Source organism: Aphanomyces astaci (genome assembly GCF_000520075.1).
Source record: "Aphanomyces astaci strain APO3 unplaced genomic scaffold supercont1.43, whole genome shotgun sequence".
Classification (NCBI taxonomy): domain Eukaryota; phylum Oomycota; class Saprolegniomycetes; order Saprolegniales; family Verrucalvaceae; genus Aphanomyces; species Aphanomyces astaci.
This window is the reverse complement of record NW_009798306.1, coordinates 90,103-111,403: the sequence shown is the minus strand read 5'-3', so window position 1 is coordinate 111,403 and position 21,301 is coordinate 90,103. Positions and strand designations below refer to the sequence as shown.

General features: G+C 49.0%; 10 protein-coding genes across 25 annotated transcripts in view; 6 read left to right on the top strand and 4 right to left on the bottom strand.

Moving 5' to 3' along the window:
- Positions 1 to 1,735, bottom strand: part of H257_12797 (hypothetical protein) — a gene marked incomplete at both ends in the record, with an annotated part of 7,755 nt that extends 6,020 nt beyond the window's left edge. The window contains 6 exons of the mRNA XM_009840126.1: positions 277 to 414; positions 791 to 856; positions 908 to 1,131; positions 1,181 to 1,252; positions 1,306 to 1,502; positions 1,558 to 1,735. Coding sequence (XP_009838428.1) covers positions 277 to 414; positions 791 to 856; positions 908 to 1,131; positions 1,181 to 1,252; positions 1,306 to 1,502; positions 1,558 to 1,735 — 875 coding nt within the window. The remainder of the gene's footprint in view (positions 1 to 276; positions 415 to 790; positions 857 to 907; positions 1,132 to 1,180; positions 1,253 to 1,305; positions 1,503 to 1,557) is intronic.
- Positions 1,736 to 1,990: 255 nt separating this feature from the next.
- H257_12796 (hypothetical protein) lies at positions 1,991 to 3,900 on the bottom strand (the record flags this gene model as incomplete). Its single annotated transcript, XM_009840125.1, has 9 exons — positions 1,991 to 2,144; positions 2,189 to 2,346; positions 2,406 to 2,628; positions 2,677 to 2,814; positions 3,005 to 3,061; positions 3,152 to 3,351; positions 3,407 to 3,475; positions 3,524 to 3,729; positions 3,780 to 3,900. The coding sequence occupies 9 exons, from the start codon at positions 3,898 to 3,900 to the stop codon at positions 1,991 to 1,993; spliced, it is 1,326 nt and encodes a 441-aa protein (XP_009838427.1).
- Positions 3,901 to 4,277: 377 nt separating this feature from the next.
- H257_12795 lies at positions 4,278 to 7,902 on the top strand. 2 transcript variants are annotated; one of them, XM_009840124.1, is made up of 6 exons: positions 4,278 to 4,581; positions 4,627 to 4,992; positions 5,041 to 5,414; positions 6,123 to 6,482; positions 7,519 to 7,642; positions 7,690 to 7,902. In XM_009840124.1, exons 1-6 carry the CDS (start codon positions 4,316 to 4,318, stop codon positions 7,832 to 7,834), a joined length of 1,635 nt encoding a protein of 544 aa, XP_009838426.1. In that variant the 5' UTR covers positions 4,278 to 4,315; the 3' UTR covers positions 7,835 to 7,902. The 2 variants fall into 2 exon arrangements, with proteins under 2 accessions (XP_009838426.1, XP_009838425.1); XM_009840123.1 differs by having other exon boundaries at positions 4,627 to 5,414.
- Positions 7,903 to 8,805: 903 nt separating this feature from the next.
- Positions 8,806 to 9,523, top strand: H257_12794 (hypothetical protein). Its single transcript, XM_009840122.1, has 3 exons — positions 8,806 to 9,024; positions 9,069 to 9,141; positions 9,201 to 9,523. The coding sequence occupies exons 1-3, from the start codon at positions 8,891 to 8,893 to the stop codon at positions 9,423 to 9,425; spliced, it is 432 nt and encodes a 143-aa protein (XP_009838424.1). The 5' UTR covers positions 8,806 to 8,890; the 3' UTR covers positions 9,426 to 9,523.
- Positions 9,524 to 10,355: 832 nt separating this feature from the next.
- Positions 10,356 to 11,099, bottom strand: H257_12793 (hypothetical protein; the record flags this gene model as incomplete). The annotated part of the gene is made up of 3 exons (XM_009840121.1): positions 10,356 to 10,574; positions 10,827 to 10,914; positions 11,002 to 11,099. The coding sequence occupies 3 exons, from the start codon at positions 11,097 to 11,099 to the stop codon at positions 10,356 to 10,358; spliced, it is 405 nt and encodes a 134-aa protein (XP_009838423.1).
- A 142-nt stretch (positions 11,100 to 11,241) lies between these two features.
- H257_12792 (hypothetical protein) lies at positions 11,242 to 11,909 on the top strand (the record flags this gene model as incomplete). Its single annotated transcript, XM_009840120.1, has 3 exons — positions 11,242 to 11,348; positions 11,444 to 11,534; positions 11,634 to 11,909. The coding sequence occupies 3 exons, from the start codon at positions 11,242 to 11,244 to the stop codon at positions 11,907 to 11,909; spliced, it is 474 nt and encodes a 157-aa protein (XP_009838422.1).
- Positions 11,910 to 12,163: 254 nt separating this feature from the next.
- Positions 12,164 to 12,819, bottom strand: H257_12791 (hypothetical protein; the record flags this gene model as incomplete). The annotated part of the gene is made up of 3 exons (XM_009840119.1): positions 12,164 to 12,472; positions 12,535 to 12,622; positions 12,668 to 12,819. The coding sequence occupies 3 exons, from the start codon at positions 12,817 to 12,819 to the stop codon at positions 12,164 to 12,166; spliced, it is 549 nt and encodes a 182-aa protein (XP_009838421.1).
- Positions 12,820 to 13,051: 232 nt separating this feature from the next.
- H257_12790 (TKL protein kinase) lies at positions 13,052 to 15,911 on the top strand. 4 transcript variants are annotated; one of them, XM_009840116.1, is made up of 9 exons: positions 13,052 to 13,205; positions 13,246 to 13,356; positions 13,407 to 13,475; positions 13,533 to 13,601; positions 13,658 to 13,738; positions 13,790 to 13,849; positions 13,909 to 14,631; positions 15,054 to 15,376; positions 15,430 to 15,911. In XM_009840116.1, exons 1-9 carry the CDS (start codon positions 13,084 to 13,086, stop codon positions 15,753 to 15,755), a joined length of 1,884 nt encoding a protein of 627 aa, XP_009838418.1. In that variant the 5' UTR covers positions 13,052 to 13,083; the 3' UTR covers positions 15,756 to 15,911. The 4 variants fall into 4 exon arrangements, with proteins under 4 accessions (XP_009838418.1, XP_009838420.1, XP_009838417.1 ...); XM_009840118.1 differs by having other exon boundaries at positions 13,246 to 13,475; XM_009840115.1 differs by having other exon boundaries at positions 13,076 to 13,205; positions 13,658 to 13,849.
- Positions 15,912 to 16,633: 722 nt separating this feature from the next.
- On the top strand, positions 16,634 to 17,997 carry H257_12789 (hypothetical protein). The gene has a single exon (XM_009840114.1). The coding sequence runs from the start codon at positions 16,756 to 16,758 to the stop codon at positions 17,827 to 17,829; it is 1,074 nt and encodes a 357-aa protein (XP_009838416.1). The 5' UTR covers positions 16,634 to 16,755; the 3' UTR covers positions 17,830 to 17,997.
- Positions 17,998 to 18,610: 613 nt separating this feature from the next.
- On the top strand, positions 18,611 to 21,170 carry H257_12788 (hypothetical protein). 12 transcript variants are annotated; one of them, XM_009840113.1, is made up of 16 exons: positions 18,611 to 18,690; positions 18,810 to 18,896; positions 18,954 to 19,063; positions 19,137 to 19,224; positions 19,303 to 19,365; positions 19,406 to 19,750; positions 19,806 to 19,847; positions 19,897 to 19,926; positions 19,984 to 20,019; positions 20,065 to 20,094; positions 20,146 to 20,187; positions 20,239 to 20,244; positions 20,315 to 20,370; positions 20,429 to 20,491; positions 20,543 to 20,743; positions 20,789 to 21,170. In XM_009840113.1, the coding sequence occupies exons 1-16, from the start codon at positions 18,637 to 18,639 to the stop codon at positions 21,006 to 21,008; spliced, it is 1,473 nt and encodes a 490-aa protein (XP_009838415.1). In that variant the 5' UTR covers positions 18,611 to 18,636; the 3' UTR covers positions 21,009 to 21,170. The 12 variants fall into 12 exon arrangements, with proteins under 12 accessions (XP_009838415.1, XP_009838414.1, XP_009838412.1 ...); XM_009840112.1 differs by having other exon boundaries at positions 19,125 to 19,224; XM_009840110.1 differs by having other exon boundaries at positions 20,239 to 20,370.
- Positions 21,171 to 21,301: the final 131 nt, after the last annotated feature.

The following is a 21,301-nucleotide window of genomic DNA, read 5'->3' as shown; positions in this document are numbered from 1 at the left end:
GCGAGATGTCCTTTTGCGAGTACTTTTTGATCTCGCCCGTGTTGGCGAGGGTCTGCGGGATGTGGCGCGTCTCCTTCGTCGAGTCTTCCACGCGCTCTTCAAACACGTCCAGCTTGCATGACTGCGCCATCGCAAACGAAATCGCAATCTTCTCCGACGACCGGAATGAGCTCAGCGTGATCACGTCGTTCATGACACTAGAACAGGGATGAACTACCTGTGTAAGTAGTACTTACTACTCATTCGAGTGAATAAAGTCCTGTCGACCAAACATACCTACTCGTGGCTCCGTAGCAGAAGTCCATGTCTTCTACCTCCACCTGCTTGACGCTGGCCTTGGAAAACGCGCGGATCGCGTGGATATGCGCCTGCTCTTCGGTGCGCGAGAGTCCCCAGAACACTGTGCATCCCGTTCTAATCGTTTGAATATGTACTAGTATCAAACACGATGATAAACTCTACCAAGGTTGGAATAAATGAAGACTCATTTAATCAAACACGATCATGTAGCTTCGAAGGCTAAGACTCTACCAAGGTTGGAATAAATGAAGACTCATTTAATCAAAAACGGTGAAGTAGCTTAGAAGGCTAAGACTCTACCAAGGTTGGAATAAATGAAGACTCATTTAATCAAAAACGGTGAAGTAGCTTAGAAGGCTAAGACTCTACCAAGGTTGGAATAAATGAAGAATCATTTAATCAAACACGATCATGTAGCTTAGAAGGCTAAGACTCTACCAAGGTTGGAATAAATGAAGAATCATTTATCTTATGGATAAATAAGTCGTACGCAAAATAGAACACATCCTTGCGCTCGATCGCGAGCTGGTCATCGGTGGCCACGACGTGGCTCGTCCTACTGACGACATCGTGTGTGAGCAACTTTCTCGGAAACATGATGACCTACGCGTCGTCGTCGTCGTCGTCGTCGTGGCCGATGGACGCCTTGCATGACGAATGGATCGCGCCCATGTGCATCTTGTGCGTCCATCCGTTCGGATTGAGTTCGCCGCCGGGGAGCTGCCGGGTTGGGACCCAGTTGAGCCACTTGAGGAGCTTGAACAGCGACATGGACTCGCACGTGCAGTACGCCGACACGCGCAGCAACCGCGGCGGTGCGCCCGTCCCTTCCTATCATGACGCATGAGATCGAGATGATCATGTGGACTTGAGGACGTACTCGGAACTTCTTCATGTTGCGCATGCGTGTGCGGCGTGTGTATCGATTTATCTTGGCAAAACTTGAACCCGACTACGAAACTACCATGAGAATACTGTAATGGAAGGAGCGAGCGATACACTGACGGGAGCTGGTTCGATGGAGAACTGCCGCAACGGGGTGTGGAAGGTCGAAGCATACGGCAGGATAGACGCCGTCCACTGACTCGCGTACGGAGCTGTCTGGGCCCCTTCGTCGTCGGACGAGCTGTCGTGCGTTGCATTGTAATGACCTCCAGGGCCGTAATACACATGTCGACGGGTCGATGGCGATGATGGTCCATCTACTTGATGCATCCTTTTCATGTCACTTCTTCATTTGACGGAGGTGGACACTACCTTCCTGTCGGCGATATTCCACGCCCGTATCGGAATTGTAGTTGAATGGTCGATGGACTTCCTCCGGCGTCACTCGGGACAATTCGTCTGTGGTCTCGTTGTCCTCGACACCAGACTCATGGAAGCGCATGGAGCGCGACACCATCTGTGGCCGCTGCGGGCTGCTTGGTTGATCCATCACACAATCCGAACCCCGACTGCCGCTACAGTACGTCCGACCTTGTCAATTCCACACCCGATGAAATCCAACCAACATTATTAATGTATTTAATGTTTGTATACACATATATTCCGCAAGTCAAATATTTGCTCATCTAATCTACTACTGCATGATTAGAGTTTTTACCAATATGTCTCCCATAATCTATAACCTTCCGGTATATAATAACCTTTACAAAACTATATTTCACCACCCAGGTTGCACATGCATTCGTTATTCGCGATTATGCGCAAAGAAGCCGAGGATGTCCTTGATGAGGATGTTCCAGAAGACCTCGACGACCACCTCGGCCACGATCAGCCAGATCACAATCCATTCGAGCTTCGTATCGTGCTGTCTCGCCAGTTGCTGGCTCAGCACGTCCAGCCTACAAAGACCAACATCACATTCATCACATCCAGAGCTCCTTACAATTCACGAAGAATGTCCAGCCGCGTGTTGAGGATGTGCACGCGATTGTCCACGTCCAGGTACTTCATCATCTTCTTGTACAGAGGTTGGTACTCGTCGTCGTCCCAGAAGAAGTCGGGATCGTCCAGCATGTCCGAGTTCAGGTTGATGTCACTGCGCTAAAATATCATACACCCACACTCGTGACCATCACTCTTTCTAGTACTACTACTAGTACCTCGATAAACAGCCGACCAATCAGCTGCGAGATGTCCTTTTGCGAGTACTTTTTGATCTCGCCCGTGTCGGCGAGGGTCTGCGGGATGTGGCGCGTCTCCTGGATGGTTTCGTCCACACGTTGCTCAAACACGTCCAGCTTGGACGATTGCGCCATCGCAAACGAAATCGCAATCTTCTCCGATGACCGGAATGAGCTCAGCGTGATGGAATCGTTGATCACACTACCAAACCTTGGTTCAATCCACGTCCTTCATATGCTTAAGGGTAACCTGCTGGCGTCGCCGTAGCAGAAGTCCATGTCCTCGACTTCCACCTGCTTGACGCTGCCGTTGGAAAACGCGCGGATCGCTTGAATATGCGCCTGCTCTTCCGCTCGCGTCAGTCCCCAGAACACCGTGCATCCCGTTCTAATCATCAGAAGGAAAAAAATAGAAGCTTGCAGTTTATTTTTGTCCAATCAGCATGCAGAGTAGGAGAATATGAACCAAAGAAATAGATTCCTTTTTGTCCAATCAGCATGCAGAGTAGGGGAATTGAACCAAAGAAATAGATTCCTTTTTGTCCAATCAGCAGGCAGAGTGGCAAGCACCGACGTACGCAAAATAGAACACGTCCTTGCGCTCGATGGCGAGCATCTCGTCGTTGATCAAGTCCCTAACGACATGCACGCAAGATGAGAGAGAGAGGGAAGGAAGGGGTCGATCGACCCATCGCCAACATGTTGGAGGAAGGATGTGGACGTACTCTTCGCGCTCGTCGGACGTACACGCGGAATGGATCGCGCCCATGTGCATCTTGTGCGTCCATCCGTTCGGGTTGAGTTCGCCCCCGGGGAGCTGCCCCGTTTCCACGCGCTCGAGCCACTTGAGGAGCTTGAAGAGCGAGATCGAGTCGCACGTGCAGTACGCCGACACACGGAGAAGTTTCGGGACGCCCATGCCTTGCTGTACTTGTGTATGTCCATGAGAAGATCGAGGATGGGGAGAAGAGAGAACGTACGCGGAACTTCTTCATGTTGCGCATGCGCGTGCGGCGCGTGTACCGGTTCGCCTTCTCGTTGACTGATTCCTGCTTCGGGATGATGTGAGAAAGGACGAGGAGTACGATGGTATGTACAGGAGTGGGTTTCTTGAGAAACGCACGCAGCGCTGTGCGGGAGGACTTGGCATGGGGGAGTGGCATGCGGTCCACCTTCGGGTCGGCGATCGCAATAGCAAACGCGTCGTCGTTCTCTTCGTCGGACGAGCTGTTGTTCGTGGCGTTGTAATGTCCCGCGCCGTAGTACACATGGCGACGTGTCGAGGGCGACAACGATCCGTCCACTAGACACGATATGAGATGATCTGGATATCAACAAGGGAGGAGGTGGCACCGTCACGACGGCCGTAATGCACGCCCGAGTCCGAGTTGTAATTGTACGGACGGCGAGGCTGAATCAGCGGCGAGCCTTCGTCGGCAGTGTCGGCGTTCGCTCCTGTATCGATGAATCGCATGGTGGAACTGTCGTCAGGGGGTGGAGCGGTTGTCTAATGGAGGTCAATCGGAGGAAGGCAGGCCGTGGAATCTTGCAGCCGCTATGACGGATATGCCAAATCGAATCAACTGTGGCACAATTCATTGGCTTATTCACGATATAAATGAACATCTTTTTAAATGAGTTGTAATCGTATTTTAATGCTCTATTTTTTACTGTTAATACTTGTTAAAGATACCAGTGGTGTAAATTCTAAATACATTATTTATTCATATCTAAAGTGAGCATTCATTTATCACTTTGATACTACGAAGTATATGCCTAGATTAGGCATCCGAATCTGGCGTATATACAATCGACACATTTTAGCCAATCCGATAGCATCCTGAATTGGATGCTTTTTGAATGGAATTTGCCGACATCTAAGCAGGAAGATGGAGTTCCTTGTGCACAACATCAGCCACTCGGACCTGATCTTGGAGCTGACGGGCGATTCTGCGCTCAAGACATCGCGCAATGCGACGTCGTTGCTTGCCCGCCCCAAGTTCAGTCTCTTCAATATCGTGTCGCAGTCCATCGTGCAGCAGCTCGACAAGCTCTTGACGCCTGTCCAAGCCGACACGTACGAGCGCGAAATGGACAGTCCTCGCTTCCAGCTACGGGAACGCTGCGTGTCCACGTGTCATCCTGTAGGCTTCAGGTACTCTCATCCACCATGCGTCTCCTACTTCCAACGTCGTCGTAGACTGGACGTCAAGCCCATCAACCTCGAGTCGTTTCCGTTGGAGCTGTCCGACTTCCAGTTGCGCGCGTCGGACGAAACCATCGCCGAAGTCGAGTCCTCGTGGAAGCACATCCGTATCACCGCTTGCTTCTTCCCCCTCCTCGGCATTCTCGTTCCCAAGTGGCTCCAAGTCCTCGCGGACGTCCATTCCGCCGAGTCCCAGCAACTACTGTACCTCATCTCCGGCGCGGGAATTCCCCGCAACGCGTCACATTCCATCTGCGGCAACTCGACCGAGTACACGGCCGCGCTCATGTCCAAGTTTGTGTCGGCGTACTACCCAAACATCCACGTGACGCAGATCCACTCGGGCTCCAACATCTTTCGGTCCCATTCTCCATCTTCCTTCGCCCTCCTCTCATATCCATGTTGTAGCTACGACGACAACGTCCAGTTCATGACGCGGCAGCTGCGGCCCGTGCTCGAAGCCCACCGCGACCTCCTCGTGACCAAAGTCGGCGACCACTGGAAAAGCCATTTCCATCTCACCATCGCATACGCGGACGGCCCGCCCGCGCGGCTCTCGGCTCTCAACGCCGCCCTGCGCGTGTACCAGCCGTCGTATCTGCATGTATGGCAGCTCAAGACGTTCTGGCACGAGAAGAAGCTCAGCTTGGACGACGTCGACTTTCATCCGTTTGAAAACGTCGAAGCCACGCCCGCCGTCGCCGTCGCCGACCTCCATGACGCCCCCCTCGTCGCCCGGGCTGTCGATGAAATCAAAGCATTTCGAGACCAGTTTGTTCAAGGTCATATATATATGAGGCAACGATGCAATATATTGCATTCTTTGCCCGATATTGAGTGTGTTGGAATATGATGTGATATGTTATTCTATTTTGGAATAGTTACAAACAATATGTATGTATATATATATATATATATATATATGTTGTTTGAAAGGAATAATAGATCCTGAATTTCAGGGGTTTTATTTTTTATTCTATAGTCGACGTTGTATGGTGGTCATATTGTCTTTCTTTTACCCAACCTTTGGACTACTTTTGCGCTGAATAATCGCCAAATCTATCGATCGATTCTTTGTACTGAAATTTGTATGTAAAGAAGTGGTTGGTATCACACTAATTTGATTGTTGATGATGATGGTTGTTTCCTGCAATCTGATTGGCTAAATTATCCTTCTGTGCATTTAATTTGGTTTTGTCGATTCATCATTCATTCTCCATGTCGCTCGAGTTTAGAATACATAATATCATAAAACTACATGAAGAGTGTCGCAAGCAAGAATCGTTGTCCTGTTAGTATTGTGCTTTCGAGTAAAATGTCATGGTTTATCGTTGGAATTTAAATCGATTTGATTGGCTACTTCAGAAAAAGCTCAAAATGATTAGCCAATCAAAACCTTCTCAATGAAATTCAACAACCAATCCGATCGGTTTGGTCGGCGCACCCCGTCCCCAAATGTGTATATCAAATCGATATCTTGATTTTTGTAGGGGAACACTTGGGCGAAGTGGGGCAGTTTTGGCTGCGCAAGTCGCGAAAGCCGGTGCTGGCCGTGCTGCTGGTCGAGAAAAGGACCTCGAGCGGGGACGTTCAGGTGGTCGTACACCGGGGCATGAACTGCGAGGTGTCCATGCCCACGGGGTCGCTCTGCGCCGAGCGCAACGCCATCGGCAGCGCGCTCGCCAACGACCCGACGCTGCTGCGCCAGTCGCTCAAAATGATTGCCGTGCTCAGCGTCAGTTTGCACCCACTTAAATTAGCACCCCCTCCCCCTCCATCGTTATCATCGACGAGCTTGTTGCTGCCGGCTCCTCCTGCACTCATTCTTGCCCACGCCACCACCACCACTGGTATGTACATATGATGTTTAGATATATTGTGAATTCGCTATACACGTCCAACACTGTCGAATCGATTTTGCATCACGCTGGAGTTGTGATTGGTTGAATATACGTGTGGCCATTCTGAAAGAGCCAATCAAAATCACTCGAAAATGGATGAGCACATAGCGTCGTCGATTCGTGATTCGGAGGCGAAATATTCGATTCGATGAAGTGTGGAAATCTGTACCGAATCCACTATGTATATATATATATATATATATATATATATATATATATGAATCGTTTTTTCACTGAAAAAGTTGGGCATTTGATTCGAGTCCAAAATGGACACGTATATATTTCAATGTATGGTATGGTGTGCTTTGCGCCCAAATTTGGACATTTGAGTCATTTCGCCAATCCATTTGACCAAATTTAAGCTTGTACAAACTATGCAATACAACATGTAGTATACCTGATTTGCCCCATGCGGAGAGGCTGGTGTGAAGTTTGATTGGCAGAAATTCACCAGAACGTGATTTGATTGGCTTAGGCGGTTCTTTAACCCGTTCTCCTAAGACATTCGATTCTGGTGAGGGCTCCAGTTTCGAATCGATTTGACAATATTATATACATTGGGAGTTATGATTGGGTGGGGCAAACTATGCGGATCGACGATTGGTTGAAATTTCGCATGAGTGAAGTTGGATTGGCTAGGACATTCTAAAATAGCTTTGCCAAATATGCTTTTTTTTTTATATAATCCAAATTTAATCATATATATGGCCTTGTCTCTCATTCGATACTACATGAAACAAGGAATGATATCATATGAATTCTACTTTGTACTGCACGTGATGGTAGAAATGACTATTGTTTGCATACAGTATACATCGTAGTATATCTGGTTATATATATATATATATATATGGCGTGTTGTACTCTGTGACATTTGATTTTGTGAGATGGCCAAAGTATATATATATCTATGGTGAGCTCATTTCTTGTGCATATTAAATGATCCAGCTGAGTAATGAAGGATTGAAATTCGTATTGGCTTTAGTAACGACGGCAGTGGAGGCGTCCCCCAAGACCGGCCGAAAGCCCAAACGCCCTCGGACAATCTCGTGCGACGCCAGCGTCCCGTCCATCCAAGCGGCGCTGGACGCCGTCGACGCTTCTGCTGCGTACGTAAATATATATTTAAATATATATATATTTCTTCGATTGTTAGGACGGAGAAGGACCTGAACCCACTGGCGCCATGTGGGGCATGCAACGAGTGGCTGCTCAAGATCGCAGAGGCGAACCCTTCGTTTAAGATCGTCACGTTCGACTCGATCGACTGCGACAGCGTTTACATCCATCAGTTGCTCTAACACGATCAGAATATGTTTATATTCGTTAAACGTCCGGATAATAATCTGTACGGATACAACAATTTTCCATCATCGACCAGTGCGTTTATATTCGTTAAACGTCCGGATAATAATTTGTACGGATACAACAATTTTCGAGTAGAAGTAAATAAATCCCTTGCCAAATGATATATTACGTCAAAATGCAGCTGTCGGTTATTGTGGATTTTTTCGGGACAAATTTCCAGACCCCGTCGAATCGAATCACAAATCGACGCTATGGCTAATCCAATTTTGAGTAGATTTCATTGGCTCTTACAGAAAGGACAAGTATATTCAACCAATCAGAACTCCCGCGTGATTCAATATTGATTAGACAAACCACGCGAATTTTGGGAATTTACATTAATACTTTTATAGTGGCGAATTTACAATATCATCGTCGTTTCGTTATGAATTCTCTTCACTGTAGTATTGTACTTCCAAGTACTACTTTTTGGTGATGTCATAATCGATTTGAATCACTCGATGGTTTAACATATTAAAGTTGTTTATTTGGCTGGGCCAAACTGCTGGGTGAAACTTTACTTTTCGTTGATTGGCTGAAACTTCTCAGTTTCATTGGCTAGATCATTCTAAAATACGTTTGCATTACTAGTACTATAGTAGTTAGTATCCTGCCCTGTCGACTTTTTATGCTTAACAGTGAAAATATTCAACTGGGGTAACGTAATAGTACCCACGTGAGGGGTGAAAAGTAGGTGGTTTATACATGGAGTGCAATATAGTACTGTGCTACTGTACCAAGGACTGATTGTGACGCTAGAACGATACCGTTTCTATAACTTATTTTGATTCGAAGTGGCTTCGAGATGGAATCTCATTGGATAGTAATCCTGGCTACAAAGTTGTACCCAAATATTATCTATACTGGATGGGGACGACAATTGTATTGGTCCAATATTAAGGTATGAAGTATCTTCATATTGAAGTCTAAACTTACAGGGTAAACTCGTTTCTTTAACGGCCCCATCTCTATCCCATCTGTGTCAAAGCATCACAATCGAATCCGTCACGATGAATCAACTGCTTGAAGTCGAATTCGTGCACTTCCCATCGCATGTCGACACGTTTCGCGTGCGCGTCGACACGAGCGACGGCCACCTCCCGTTCAAACTGTGGGTCGAGAACACCACTTCCAAACACGAATGGTACAGTGTACCGTACACCTATAACTATGCTCATCTTCTTGAAGGGCGGGCGTGTTCCACGAGCTGAATGCTACGAGTGACGTGTTGCCCTGGCATGACGTTCTTGCGATGCTCAAGGTTCGTTCGTTTCTTTCCCTCTCTTTAGTGACCCTTGTCTGACATGATGCCGGGGACAGTCGTCGCTAGTAGCGTCGAGCACCAAGTCGAACGTGCCTGCCGACGTGGACTTGGTCGACGGACCCAACGGCCATGTGGAGATGACGATGGGCCAGTACAAGTTCAACCTGGCGCCTGTGGATGCCGACACGACCACCAAGCTGGAAGACCGCGTGCATGCCTTGGAGGCACAAGTGACCGAGCTCAAGAAAACCACCGAGTGGCTGCAGCAACATCAAAAATAAGAGAGCTTATTTTGTGATAACAAGGCTATAGATCAATAAAAGGCATTGCATTTGCTGAATACGGTTATAACGCTAAACAGTACAGTTCATTATTCCAATTACTCAATGGCTACGAATCCACACTATAACGTTAGTGAGTGGTTCATGACATCAAGGCTTTAGTGCATAGAATCGATAGTATTAGCAACGTTATGGTTGATTTGTGCCAAGTGAAGCGCCGTCGACGGGCACACTGGTCCTCTCTTTCTTTCCAAAACCATGGACATGCCAACTTAGCGCCGCTGGGATTCAACTTGCAAGACCCTGCGTCGCATACATACCACGGCGCCATGACTATGTCGCAGTGAAGTGTCAGCGCAGTTGATGGTCAACGCAAAGTGGTCCAGCTTGTGGCTTTTCAGCAGCGAACGAACGTCGGCGTCTGCAGTCCTGAGCTTCCATGTTGCTAGTCGCCCCGTTCAGTCGTTTGGGCTGCCGTGGAGACGAGTCGTCGATGTCAGGAGGTTGGTGTAACGTTCGCGTCGTGTAATCCAGATGACATTGCACATGCATTGGCATGCATTAGAGTTCCTTTTTCCATAAATGGAGAGCTTGGATTGGGTGAAATGACACAAGTATATGATCGACTCGATAGTCACATGGTGACCAATCCGTCCTTTGTTATGGCGACCGAGATATGCGCGGCGCCACGATGAAGAAGCCGACTCGGCTGGGCACGACGCCACCGCCGTGACGAACTACAGTAACAGCTTGTCGACACTGTACCGTACAGTATTGCGCAGTGAGATCGGATTCGACCCGTGTATAAGTGGTGATCCCACCGGGCATGTACGCACATCGTTGGCGTCGTCTCTGGGGCTTCGGGGTACTTGTTACAATTGTACGGGTCATACTGGTACGCTCCAAACATGGAATTAGTTGGCGAACTAACTAGTAATAACCCAAGTTTCGGCGGACGTCGTCCACTTCCTCGCGCAGCTGGGCGAGTTCAGTCGTATGACATACATCTTTCAACGCTTTCACGTTCTCCTGCAAGTCGCGAATCTTGGCTGCCAATATATCCGTGGTGGCCACATCGAGGGGAGTCAACTCAAACTCGTACTCGACCGACAGTTTAGCAAACGCCGTCATCGCCAGCTTCATCTTCACCTGCCCGTTCGACCAACTTGTCAAGTCCACGTCATACGGACACTTGCTTGTCGGCGTTGAGCTTGTTGGAGTATTCTAGCCACGTGAGACGGATGCGAGTTAGCCTCCATATAGCAGTATAGACAGTGGGTGCACCAGCAGAGAGGGCCAACAGGCGTTCATTGTAGCCATATTATTCTCGTCATTTGCAGCCAACGCAGCCTAATAGAAATGGTGATCAGGAGGTGATGGATCAATATCAACTACAACTACCTGCAGTGTCGCGATCACCACCTTTGAAGGCAACTTGGACTTGGCGGTAGTTGGCGCATGATTCAGAGTATTCTTGACATTGCACGACCTACAATTGCGCTTGAGCTTACTGTTAGTCGAGCATACTAGTATTGGTCAATTCGATCAACCATTGGAACTTGGTGTTGCTGTTCACCCAAACACTACACGACACTCGTCGTCCGTCTTCGCCAGGCGGACTCGGAACGAATCCGTCTGCGACGGGAACTTCACTTTGGACAGCTCCACAACCATTTCGTCAGTTCTTGCTTGGGCATTTTGTGACGTTGAATTGTTGCGACTTACTATATCTTAATATTGAAACATCCGCCCGGTAAGCTCGTGTCATCCCCAACTGTCGGATGTCATCGTAAAAGCACCAGTATTCAAACTCGAAATGACGCCCAGAGTGCAAGAAGACTCGATGCAACTGACTTCTGTGAAGTTTCCCTCGTACACGGATCTTTGCCGAGTCCAAGTGGACCTATCCAAAGGCGATGTGCCGTGTAAACTATGGATCGAAAACAAACACTCGAAAACCAATGGTCGTCGTTGATCCATCCTAAATATACTCCCACCTAAGTTGCCTTTCTGCGTAGGTCGTGCATTGTCACAGATACGAGTGTGCATGCCCCGAAGTCGGCCTCGTATGTGTTGCCTTCAGCTGTGGTTATCTCGATTTTGCAGGTGGTACTACTGGGTTGTGTTTTCATATGTGGTCGAGTACATATTGCAACGATTGAAGTACTACTACCCATTGTAGAGTGCTCTCCGTGCCCTTGACGCCAGCACTGCTGCAAAGCCCAACCCATCGATTCAAGATGCTCCGTGGACTTGAAGGACGGATTGAAATGTCATGTGAAAATGCTGCTGACATTGAAAGCATTTGGACAATTGTCGGCCGAGTACTCATTCGAGTTGGCCCCCCTCGAGGTGGACGCGATTGAAAAGCTCGAGTCCATGATCCGAGACTTGAACGAAGAGATTGCGGTGATTGCGAATGCCCCAAGTCCCCTCGATGAAGTTGCGGAACTGCGCCAAGAAATAACCGAGCTTCGCAATTGAGCACGTTCTTGCGTCTACTATCATGGATCGTTAATACATGGACAGCCATTGTAGCCTAATATCTACGAGATTCATCAATTTAGTGGTTCTAGGTAGTTAGGTACCGAGCTTAGGGTATATATGCATCGATGTGAATGTCTGCCCGGATCGTCGAATCCTTTCTTGCAGTATCAAGTCCAAAACCCCATACTCCCGAGTGAGAAACGTAAGATACAATTAGATACAAGCCATGTCCATCAATGGCGATAATTCCCTCACGAGCGCATGTGGTTGCGGAATTCGTCCAGTTCAGTGTACAGTTGTTGGATCGTCAGCTGCACAGCATTCACATTGGTCTGCAGTTGGTCCACGCGTTCGTACAAGTCGCGGAGTTTAGACTCCGCCTTTGTCGCTCGTGTCATTTCCACAGGCTTCAATGGAAACTGGTACTCGGCTTCGAATACTCCAAAGGCCTTCATTCGCAGCACCATGTACATGAGGCCAGTCGTCTCCCCCTCGTTGATCAAGTCCAAATCGATGCCAGGTTCTTTGTGGTTGGGCACTCTGCAGGCTGGTAATCCGGTCTAAAGGTCGTTCAGTTGTTCGTCAGAAGAAGACGTGAATGTGGTCGAGTCAGTCAGCGCACCAGCAGAGCAGCGACGACCACAAACGATGGCAAGACGTAGCTCGCATCTTTCGGAGTGTACTCACTGGTGTCTTTGACTGTGCCCGTCCTACAGTTGCGGTGAGTTTGGGGCGATCGATGGAGCAAATCCAACCATTGGTGTTTCGTCTCTTTGTGTTCCACCCGAAGGGTGAACGGCACGTCGTCGTCCGTAGTTTCCACGCGGACGTGAAAGGGCGAGGTTTGGGAACGGAATTGGATGTCACGCATCTCCAGGAACGTACCGCATTCTTCTTCTTCATCCATGGTGGCGAATATAGATATGGGAATGGAGAGCAGTGAGAGATGCGACGGTTTGACTGAACGAGGTTTACTGCAGCCCTGGATTTTTATTTTCAACGTCGTTAACAGTCAACTGTAAACTGACAATTGGAATATTTCACACAGTTCATATGTCTTCGAAGGAGTGAATGTTGTTGAAGGGAGTGCGGCATATCCTGTGGAAACTTTATATTTCTGAATTTCACGAACCTGTATGCTTTAATATTCCACGCAGAATTTGTCGCGATCATGAAGCGCCCGGTGGCAGCTACTGCATGGGTCGTTGTGGTGTGGACGTTGGTTCAGTCGGTGGAGACAAACGAGGACGACAACATGGACATCTCCTATCGCATCATTGAAAGCCAGGAAGTGTAAGCGACTTATCATCGTCCAAGTCTCACGATGCCGTAGGATCTGGGCGTGGGGAAAGCTCGAAGGCGTGAAAGGCTCTGCTCGTTACGACGACTGGCCGTCCGTCACACGCGACCACGTTCTCTACGACAACGCCAATCTCACAAAGCTGTCCGCGTCCTCCTCTTATCTATGCCAGAGTTGATCATTGCGTTCGATAGGACGTTCCTCAATGTCCAACTGCCAACACCGCTACCCGTGCAAACTCTTCCGCTGCAAGTCACCGACGTGTATGGCCTTCCTCATCGCTTCAGGACGACGAATCGTGACAGGTCACTTGCTTGTAGAGCCATCGCCAACTGCGACTTGACTGCGTTTCCGCCAGATATGCTGCACATGACCCATCTTCAAAAGCTGTACGTACATAAACGATCCACTATGATTCAATACACTCAACGGGTGATTCATATAGAGACCTGAACCGCAACAATCTCGTGGACTTCAACATCACCGCGCTAGGGCCGTCGACATCGTTCCCATCCTTGCAGCAACTGTACGTCCATCCATCCCGCCCTCGACACTCGGTTGGTCTGAGCTTCTGCAGCATGTTGCAGGAGAACGCCCTCCGCACGTTTGACATTGCCGCGCCATCCCTTGTCCAATTGTACGCATTCCCACTACTGATATATATATATCATACAAATCTTATCCCAATGGGTATAGAGACCTCAGCGGCAACCAGCTCACGGCGCTGCCTAGTTGCTTGTACACGATGATGGAGCTACTGGAACTGTACTTGGCCAACAATTCGATCCCGCAGCCATTGCATGTGTCGGCCACCGAGTTTGAGTTCCTCTCAGGCTTAGACTACTTTTATATGGACTCGGTAGTCGTCGACTCGAGTGCTTGTATGGGCGCGAGCCAGCTCCATGCGCTCAAGGGCAACAAAATCTGCGTCACATCCTCGTCCCCTTCGTCGCCGCATCCCCCCCCTGCCATCGATCGTCCATCTACTACCTGGAGCTACTCGACGTTATCTTGGGTCCTCCTTGTCAGCGGCGTCCTCGAAGCGGTCGTGGGGGTCGCAGTGTACGTAGCATACCGCAACCAAAGGAACTTCAAGTGTGCTGCGCCGCCATCGTACACGACGACGACGACGGCGTCCTCGGGGGAGCGAGAGCGGCTGCTGTCGGTGGAGCACGTTCTGTATGCCAGCATGGAAGCATGGACGTCGAGCACGACTCTGTCGCAGGCGCTGGAGGCAGAGGCGCTGAGGCTGGACTGTGACGCGGTTTCGCTGGATGTGCGCCTGGCTCAGGGGGGATACGGGGAAGTGTGGCGGGGCCACTACCACCAATCAGTGGTCGCGATTAAGCTGCTGTTGCCGGAGAAGCGAGCCCCCAGCGATATCGAAGCGTTTATGCGGGAGATTGTACTGCTTGCAAGGTTGTAGGATTGACATGATATTATGTATTGATGAGTGGCTGTCTCCAGGGGGTTTGCACTTGTATAATATATATATATATCTTCATGGCTCGAATGATATATATGTATATATATATATCCACCATCACTGTAATTCTTCTTTCGACCCAAAATGTGGATTGACTTTTGATTATTTGCCAAATCTATCAATCGATATATTGTTTGTCCTGACTTTTGTAAAGATCGTCGAGTATCACACTAATTTCAGTCACACACTAATTCGATGTTGGATTGGTCGATTTGATTGGCTACTTATGAGTGTTCTGGATTTTGATTGGTCGATATATCGATTGTCGGCCGGTTTGGTGGTTATCCTGCCCATTGTTTCAATTGATATATATATATCCACCACCTCTGTAATTCTGATATATATCTATATATAGCTTGGACCATCCGCACATAATCCAGTGCATCGGTGTCGCATGGCCCAAATCGAAGCGCGACCTGATGCTTGTGACAGAGTACGTGGGTGGCGGGGACCTCCGCGTGTTGCTAGATGCCGATCCATCGTCCGCGCACGTGTGGCGGCGGCAGAAAGTGCATTTTGCCATCGACATTGCCGTGGCCATCGAGTATTTGCATGCGCTGGATATTGTGCATCGGGACATCAAGGCCAAGAACGTGCTCGTGGACGACACCAGCGCCAAACTGTGCGACTTTGGGGTCGCGGTGCGCCTGCACAACCCCTCCCTTTACGGGGGCTTTGGTGCGTGTCTATGTTACCATGATAAATGTGTGACGTGGTGCAAACTGTTGTAGGGACGTCGCGGTGGATCGCGCCCGAAGTGCTCTCTGGCGACCAGTTCACCAAGGCCGCAGACGTGTACGCGTTTGGGATGGTGCTGTCGGAACTCGACTCGCACCAGATTCCGTTTGCGCATATCCGGACGTTGTCGGGCAACGACCTGACGAACGTGGCGATTCTGCAGCAAGTGGTGAAAGGCGCGCTCTCGCCCGAGTTTGGTGCCGCGTGTCCGCGCCAGATCCTCACGCTGGCCAAGTTGTGCCTCCATCCGAACCCCAAGGCCAGACCCGCGGCCGCCGCGGTCGTCGCGGCGCTGCGTCAAGTTGTGTTGGACCCATGAAATCGTGCGAGTATTGGGGAAGAGTAGTACATATAGGGTGGTGTATGTATATATATGGTATATATACCTCGTCCAAGGGGATACTAGTAGTAGTTACTATCGAGATCCCGTTTCTACTATATAGTACTTCGAAGGATTTGATAAGAGAAAACGAAGCTTACGACAAGTACAATTCATAAAGTTCTGTAGTAAACTACTATCGAAGTAGAAGTACTATTAATACTAGGACTACGTAGTACTGACGTTACCAAGTAACGTTGACACCGGCGTAATCTAGTATTACTAATACTTCTACTTCGATACTACTAGTACTACTAGTAGTACCCCGAGTAGTACTCCAGTATTGATAGTCCTCTTAATAGTGGATTACTCAGTAATACTATTCTATACTACGATGTCGTAGTTCCCCTATGAATAGTACTACTACTATACGCAGTACGAGTACTATTTAGTAGTACTGTATTTATAAAAAGCGTCAGTGTTTTGACAGTGAATCGCCATGATGTATTAACCTCTATAATCCGATACACACAGTAGTAGTGTGAATCTTCGAGAAATTCTTCGTGCAATTGAGGCAAGCATATAGGCATACAAAGCGTAAGGTACCGGTAGTTCATGCGTCCAAGTATGGTCGATGCCTCGTCCTTCTTCTCCACAAGGCCCTCACATACAGAGTGATGACTTAGCTCCCCTTGCGAGGGTTTCCATTAGGTCCGGCGGCGGCAACTCATCGGAAGACGTGTCATCTCCGACGACGAGGAGTGCGAACGTGTTGTCGAAGCGTACGAGCGTTTTGATTGGCTGGTTTTTAAAGCTTGGACCAATCACAACCCCAGAAACCGTTGCGCGAGTGAAACCGTCATGTAAAATCGTGTTCATTTTTCAATTTTCGTTCCCGCACAAACACCACCGCCGCCATTCCCGCCCGCCTCCTTCCCGCCCGCTACCCTCCTGAAAAGAAGTACTGTCGTCTTCGATCTACTTGAGGCTACCTTCGTCCATGAGCTGTATGTCATTGGCGTATCCATGCGCCGCCTTGCAACCTGTTGCGGCGGCGGTCCAACAGGCCTTTGCACGTGGTGTCCGCCCGATCTTGCTTGACGACGGAACAGGCGGGGTGTATGCGTGTCGGTCACTGCAACAGCGACTTGTTGGGATATTCAAACCTTGTGACGAAGAGCCTGGAGCTCCCTTCAACCCCAAAGCGAATGGAAACATCGTTCGACAGGGCATTCCGCTGGGACAAATGGCAGTGCGAGAATGCATGGCCTTTTTCGCGGATGTAGACGCGTTTGCGCGTGTTCCACCCACGGCGTTGGCGTTTAGTAAACACGAGGAGTTCAATTCAGGCGCGAAGAAACTTGGTTCCTTCCAAGCGTACTGTCCCCACGACTGCAGTGCGGAAGACATGGGGCCGTCGTCGTTTGCTGTCGATGACGTGCATGCAATTGCGTGTTTGGACATTCGCCTTTTCAACCAAGACCGACACGCTGGCAATCTTCTCGTCCAGCGCTCCACCAGTGCAGGCGAACCATCCCAACTGACTCTAGTCCCAATCGACCACGGATGTTGTTTGCCAGAATTGGAGCACATGGACGAAACCACGTTCGCATGGATGCAGTGGCCCCAGGCAAATCTCCCGTTCAGCGCCAAAATCAAGGCGTACGTGGCATCGTTGGACTCGTTTGCGCAAGAGGAGGCCATGAAGCAATCCATTCGACCTCCTGTCAAGGCCTTGGCGACGTTGCATGTTGGCACGTTGTTGTTGAAGAAGTGCGTGGCGATGGGGCTGACTGCATTCGAAATGGGGCAGCTGCTCGTGCGCTCGTCTCTGGCTATGCCGTCTCCTATGGAATGCCTCGTGGCCCAGCTCAAGCACTTGGACCCATACAGACACATTCACCTGTATCTCCGTGTGTTTGAAGTCGCTTTGGACAAGTTGGTGCGTCGCATGTTCCCCCGCACCACCAACGTTGTATGTGCTGACAATGGCTGGACGATCCAACAGCCAACTCAGCAAGAATTCGCGGCGCGGAAATCCTATGCCAAGGTCTTGTTGTCGTCCGCTGCCTAAGTCGATATGTACTGCGAGGACATCTCGTGGATTTAGTTGCACAGTCGTATAGTTAACGTCGAGGCATCGAGTATCGCAGTTGCATGGTGGTAAAGTTTGGTTTTCCAACTGGACAATACATTTTCACTAAAGATCTTTGCTACATACATGTATAGTACTACAGTACGTACTACAGTACTAGTACTACGTATGAATACCGGTAGTACCTTCGATTGGTACGCAGTATTTGTCGGAGTACAGTATGTATTACTACTCCGGAGTAGTAATACCAGTAACGTTAGTATTTATTTTTTTGTCGAAAGGGCAAGTTGCACGTGAAAGGCAATTTGAACTTGATTTGATTAGGGGACAACATTTTGGGCTAAGGAATACCAGTCTGCTAACAAGTTGGCAACATCTGCAGTGAGCCTGGCTTTTGGAGGGCAATGGTTTGTCTGAATGTCGTTGATTGAACAGAGGTGCTGGGGATGCAGGGTTCGGTTTGAAATCTGGAGTCAACTTGGCGGTGGTCGGGCTGCCAATGTTCAAGCGTTGGCACCGACTGGTTGGCATCTCTGTGAGGATGATGCAAACATTGACGAACTGGCAGTGCAGCTTCCCGCTGTGCTTGACGCAGAAGCGTACACGTGGCTGTGGCAGCCGTCGATGGCGCAGAGACGACGGTAGAGGTGGAGCGCGCACTTGACAGACCCGTCCATGCGGTCGTTCTCACACTAATAACAATTCATATACACTATCAAATCAACCGGATTTTTATACGGAAAGATTAGTCGCTCACCAACTTGAAACGTCGCGAGTGGTGGCATCATGGACGAGTTTGCTGATCTCAAAGATGGCAGTGGCGAGTGGCAAAACATCCAAGTAAGCCGTTTAACCATCATGTACAAGTATATAGGGCTAGCGTCCCCGAGCTAGTTTCACACGAAATGCCTGCCAGAACCCTCACAACCGTGCGATGAATCAATGCATTTGCCGTGTAGAGTGTACTGCGAAGTACGTTCCAAGTGCTGTTGGAATCCAAAGTCCGACAAGAGCGTCGAGTGGCGCAGCTAGAACAAAAGATGGAGGTACCCGTGAAAACAAGAAGACGAAGCCAAGACTACTTACTGTATGTATCTGAGTAGGAATTGCAGCTACAAGTCGACCAAAAGGCAGACAAGGCATATGTGCAGCGATCCATCATCCAGCCTCACGTTCCGTCCTCAGACTACGACACCAATAATCCATCTACAAGGTATAGTAGATCTGATCTATTCTATTGCCCTACAGATCGAAATCCGTGACGCATTCAGCAGAGATGGCGGTAGTAGTGGAGTGAATAGCACGGCCAAGACTGTCCAAGTGATGCAACGACAGCTCATCGAGCTAGAAGCGCGGTTTGCGGCAATGTCCTCGGTACTACTGTCCAATTGTCCATTGTACTCTATGCCCATATACGTCCAATGTGAAAACGAACGCATTATAATTGGACAGGACTCGGAGCTGTGCCTTGCCACGGAGCGCCGCGTGGAGTACGTCGAAGAGGAACTTCGATTGGTATAATACCATTAGTATTTATAGTCTCATATACTGATAGATCGTGCCGATTATCGACAAAAAGGCCGACGTGGAGGCCATCCACTTGTGGCTGGGCCAGGCCAACGACAGCTGGAAACATGCTATGAAAAAGAGACTCAAAACCACCTCGTTTGAGCGAGAGGTGCAGAATTGGCAGGCCAAGCTCGACCAAGTCGAGTGTGCTGGTAGTCTCGAGCACCCCGACACTAAAGCCCAGCTGCACCAGCTGAGCTCGAAACTCCACCAGCACGAAGCCACGCTGGCCCGCCTGGCGTATTTTATCCAGAAAAGCCCCGATCAACAAGTAGCGATACAGAACTCGATGGCAGACCTGGAAACCAAGCTGCAGAACACCATCGTGATGGTAAGAAAGAGGAAGCAAATCTATGCTGGTCGAAACGAAGTTAAGTACTAGCTAGATACAAGCGAAGCAACACATCAATAACGACGTACTATCCCCGGTAATAATCATGTCAGGGCCTGAACGGCATCCTAATGAGTCGGTTGCAGGCGGGTGAGCTAGGGGAGCCAAACGACAAGGTAAGTACATACTAATCGTATTTACTTGCTATATGTACGACCTAAGTGAAGTTTAAGTTGGAAACAACGGGGTCCATCGCTGCTATGGCCACGGTAAGACTATCCATAGGACAGTTGACATGTGTGACCTTTTGGTAGAAAATCCAAGCCCTGGAGACTCAAGTTGAAGTAAACAATGCGACGTTATACTTGGACACTTTTACACGTTAGTTTGTTTAGACGGTTGCCCAGCGTGGAGTTGCTACGTCCAGTGACCAGGAAGTACGATATTTGTTCAGTCCCATGACATACATGCAACTGATTGGTCGGTAGAACTTGGTACTTCCCCAACTTGTAGTAGCACTCCAAGTAATACAGACTCGTCGTGACCACCCATCCACCCCCCCAGGCGCGGGTAGAGCAAAAGGTGCACCAGTTGACCGAGATCCTGCATGGGTTTGTCTCGTACGTGTATATATTATTAGTATATCTGACGGGTTGATGCGTTTATAACTACTGGAAGGGACGTTCAAATCGAATTGGAGCACATGCAGCACAAGACCGACTCGGTGAACCAGTTGGACCAGTGAGGATTAAATCACATCCGCAAATCACCAGGCAAAATGATGCTTTGTAGGAGAATCCATCACGTGGATGCCAAGGTCTGCCAAGTGAACACGACCGTGCAGGAACTCATCAGTGCAATGTCTCTACTCGCGAATCACTTGCCCGACCCATCTCTTTCCCCTCCTTCCCCTGCAGAGCCCCCGGTGTTGCTGGGGGATGAAACCGCCCAACTCGTGGAGCTCGAGGCTTTGCTGGCGTCGTCCTTGCAGAGGTTTGAGCTCGTTCTTACTGCGAGTGTTTTCAATCGTGGACATAGTCATGACAAGATGATACTGGGACCGCAGAGCCAGCTGGAACTAGTGCGCGACCAGCTATCCGCCACGCTAAATGACTCGTCGACCTCTTCTCTACGTGGCTTGCACCAAATGATGTTGCATCCGGTGTCTCAGCCATCGGACGGAGTTTCACATGCATTAGCGGCCACATTAGCCCATCTCAACCATGACCAATCCCAACGGGCTGTGGAGGCTCCATGAAGGTGTATACTTTCCATGTGTCCGTATTCCTTGGTTTACTATTTCTGTACTGTAGTACAGTTAATCCTGGAGATTTTGCATGTACTATTAAGAGGACAATGTACCGTATCCGGACATTATCCGGATTTATTTAGTTTTCTAACTGTAACCTGCCAATTTTCATTGGATATCTACCATATTCTCGGGATTTTCCCTCCAATGAGTGAAGTCAAAATCCCGATTAACAGTAACGTTAAGAGCATCTCCAGCATTTCTACGTATTTACGTATTTCAAGTCAAAGTTACGGATATAC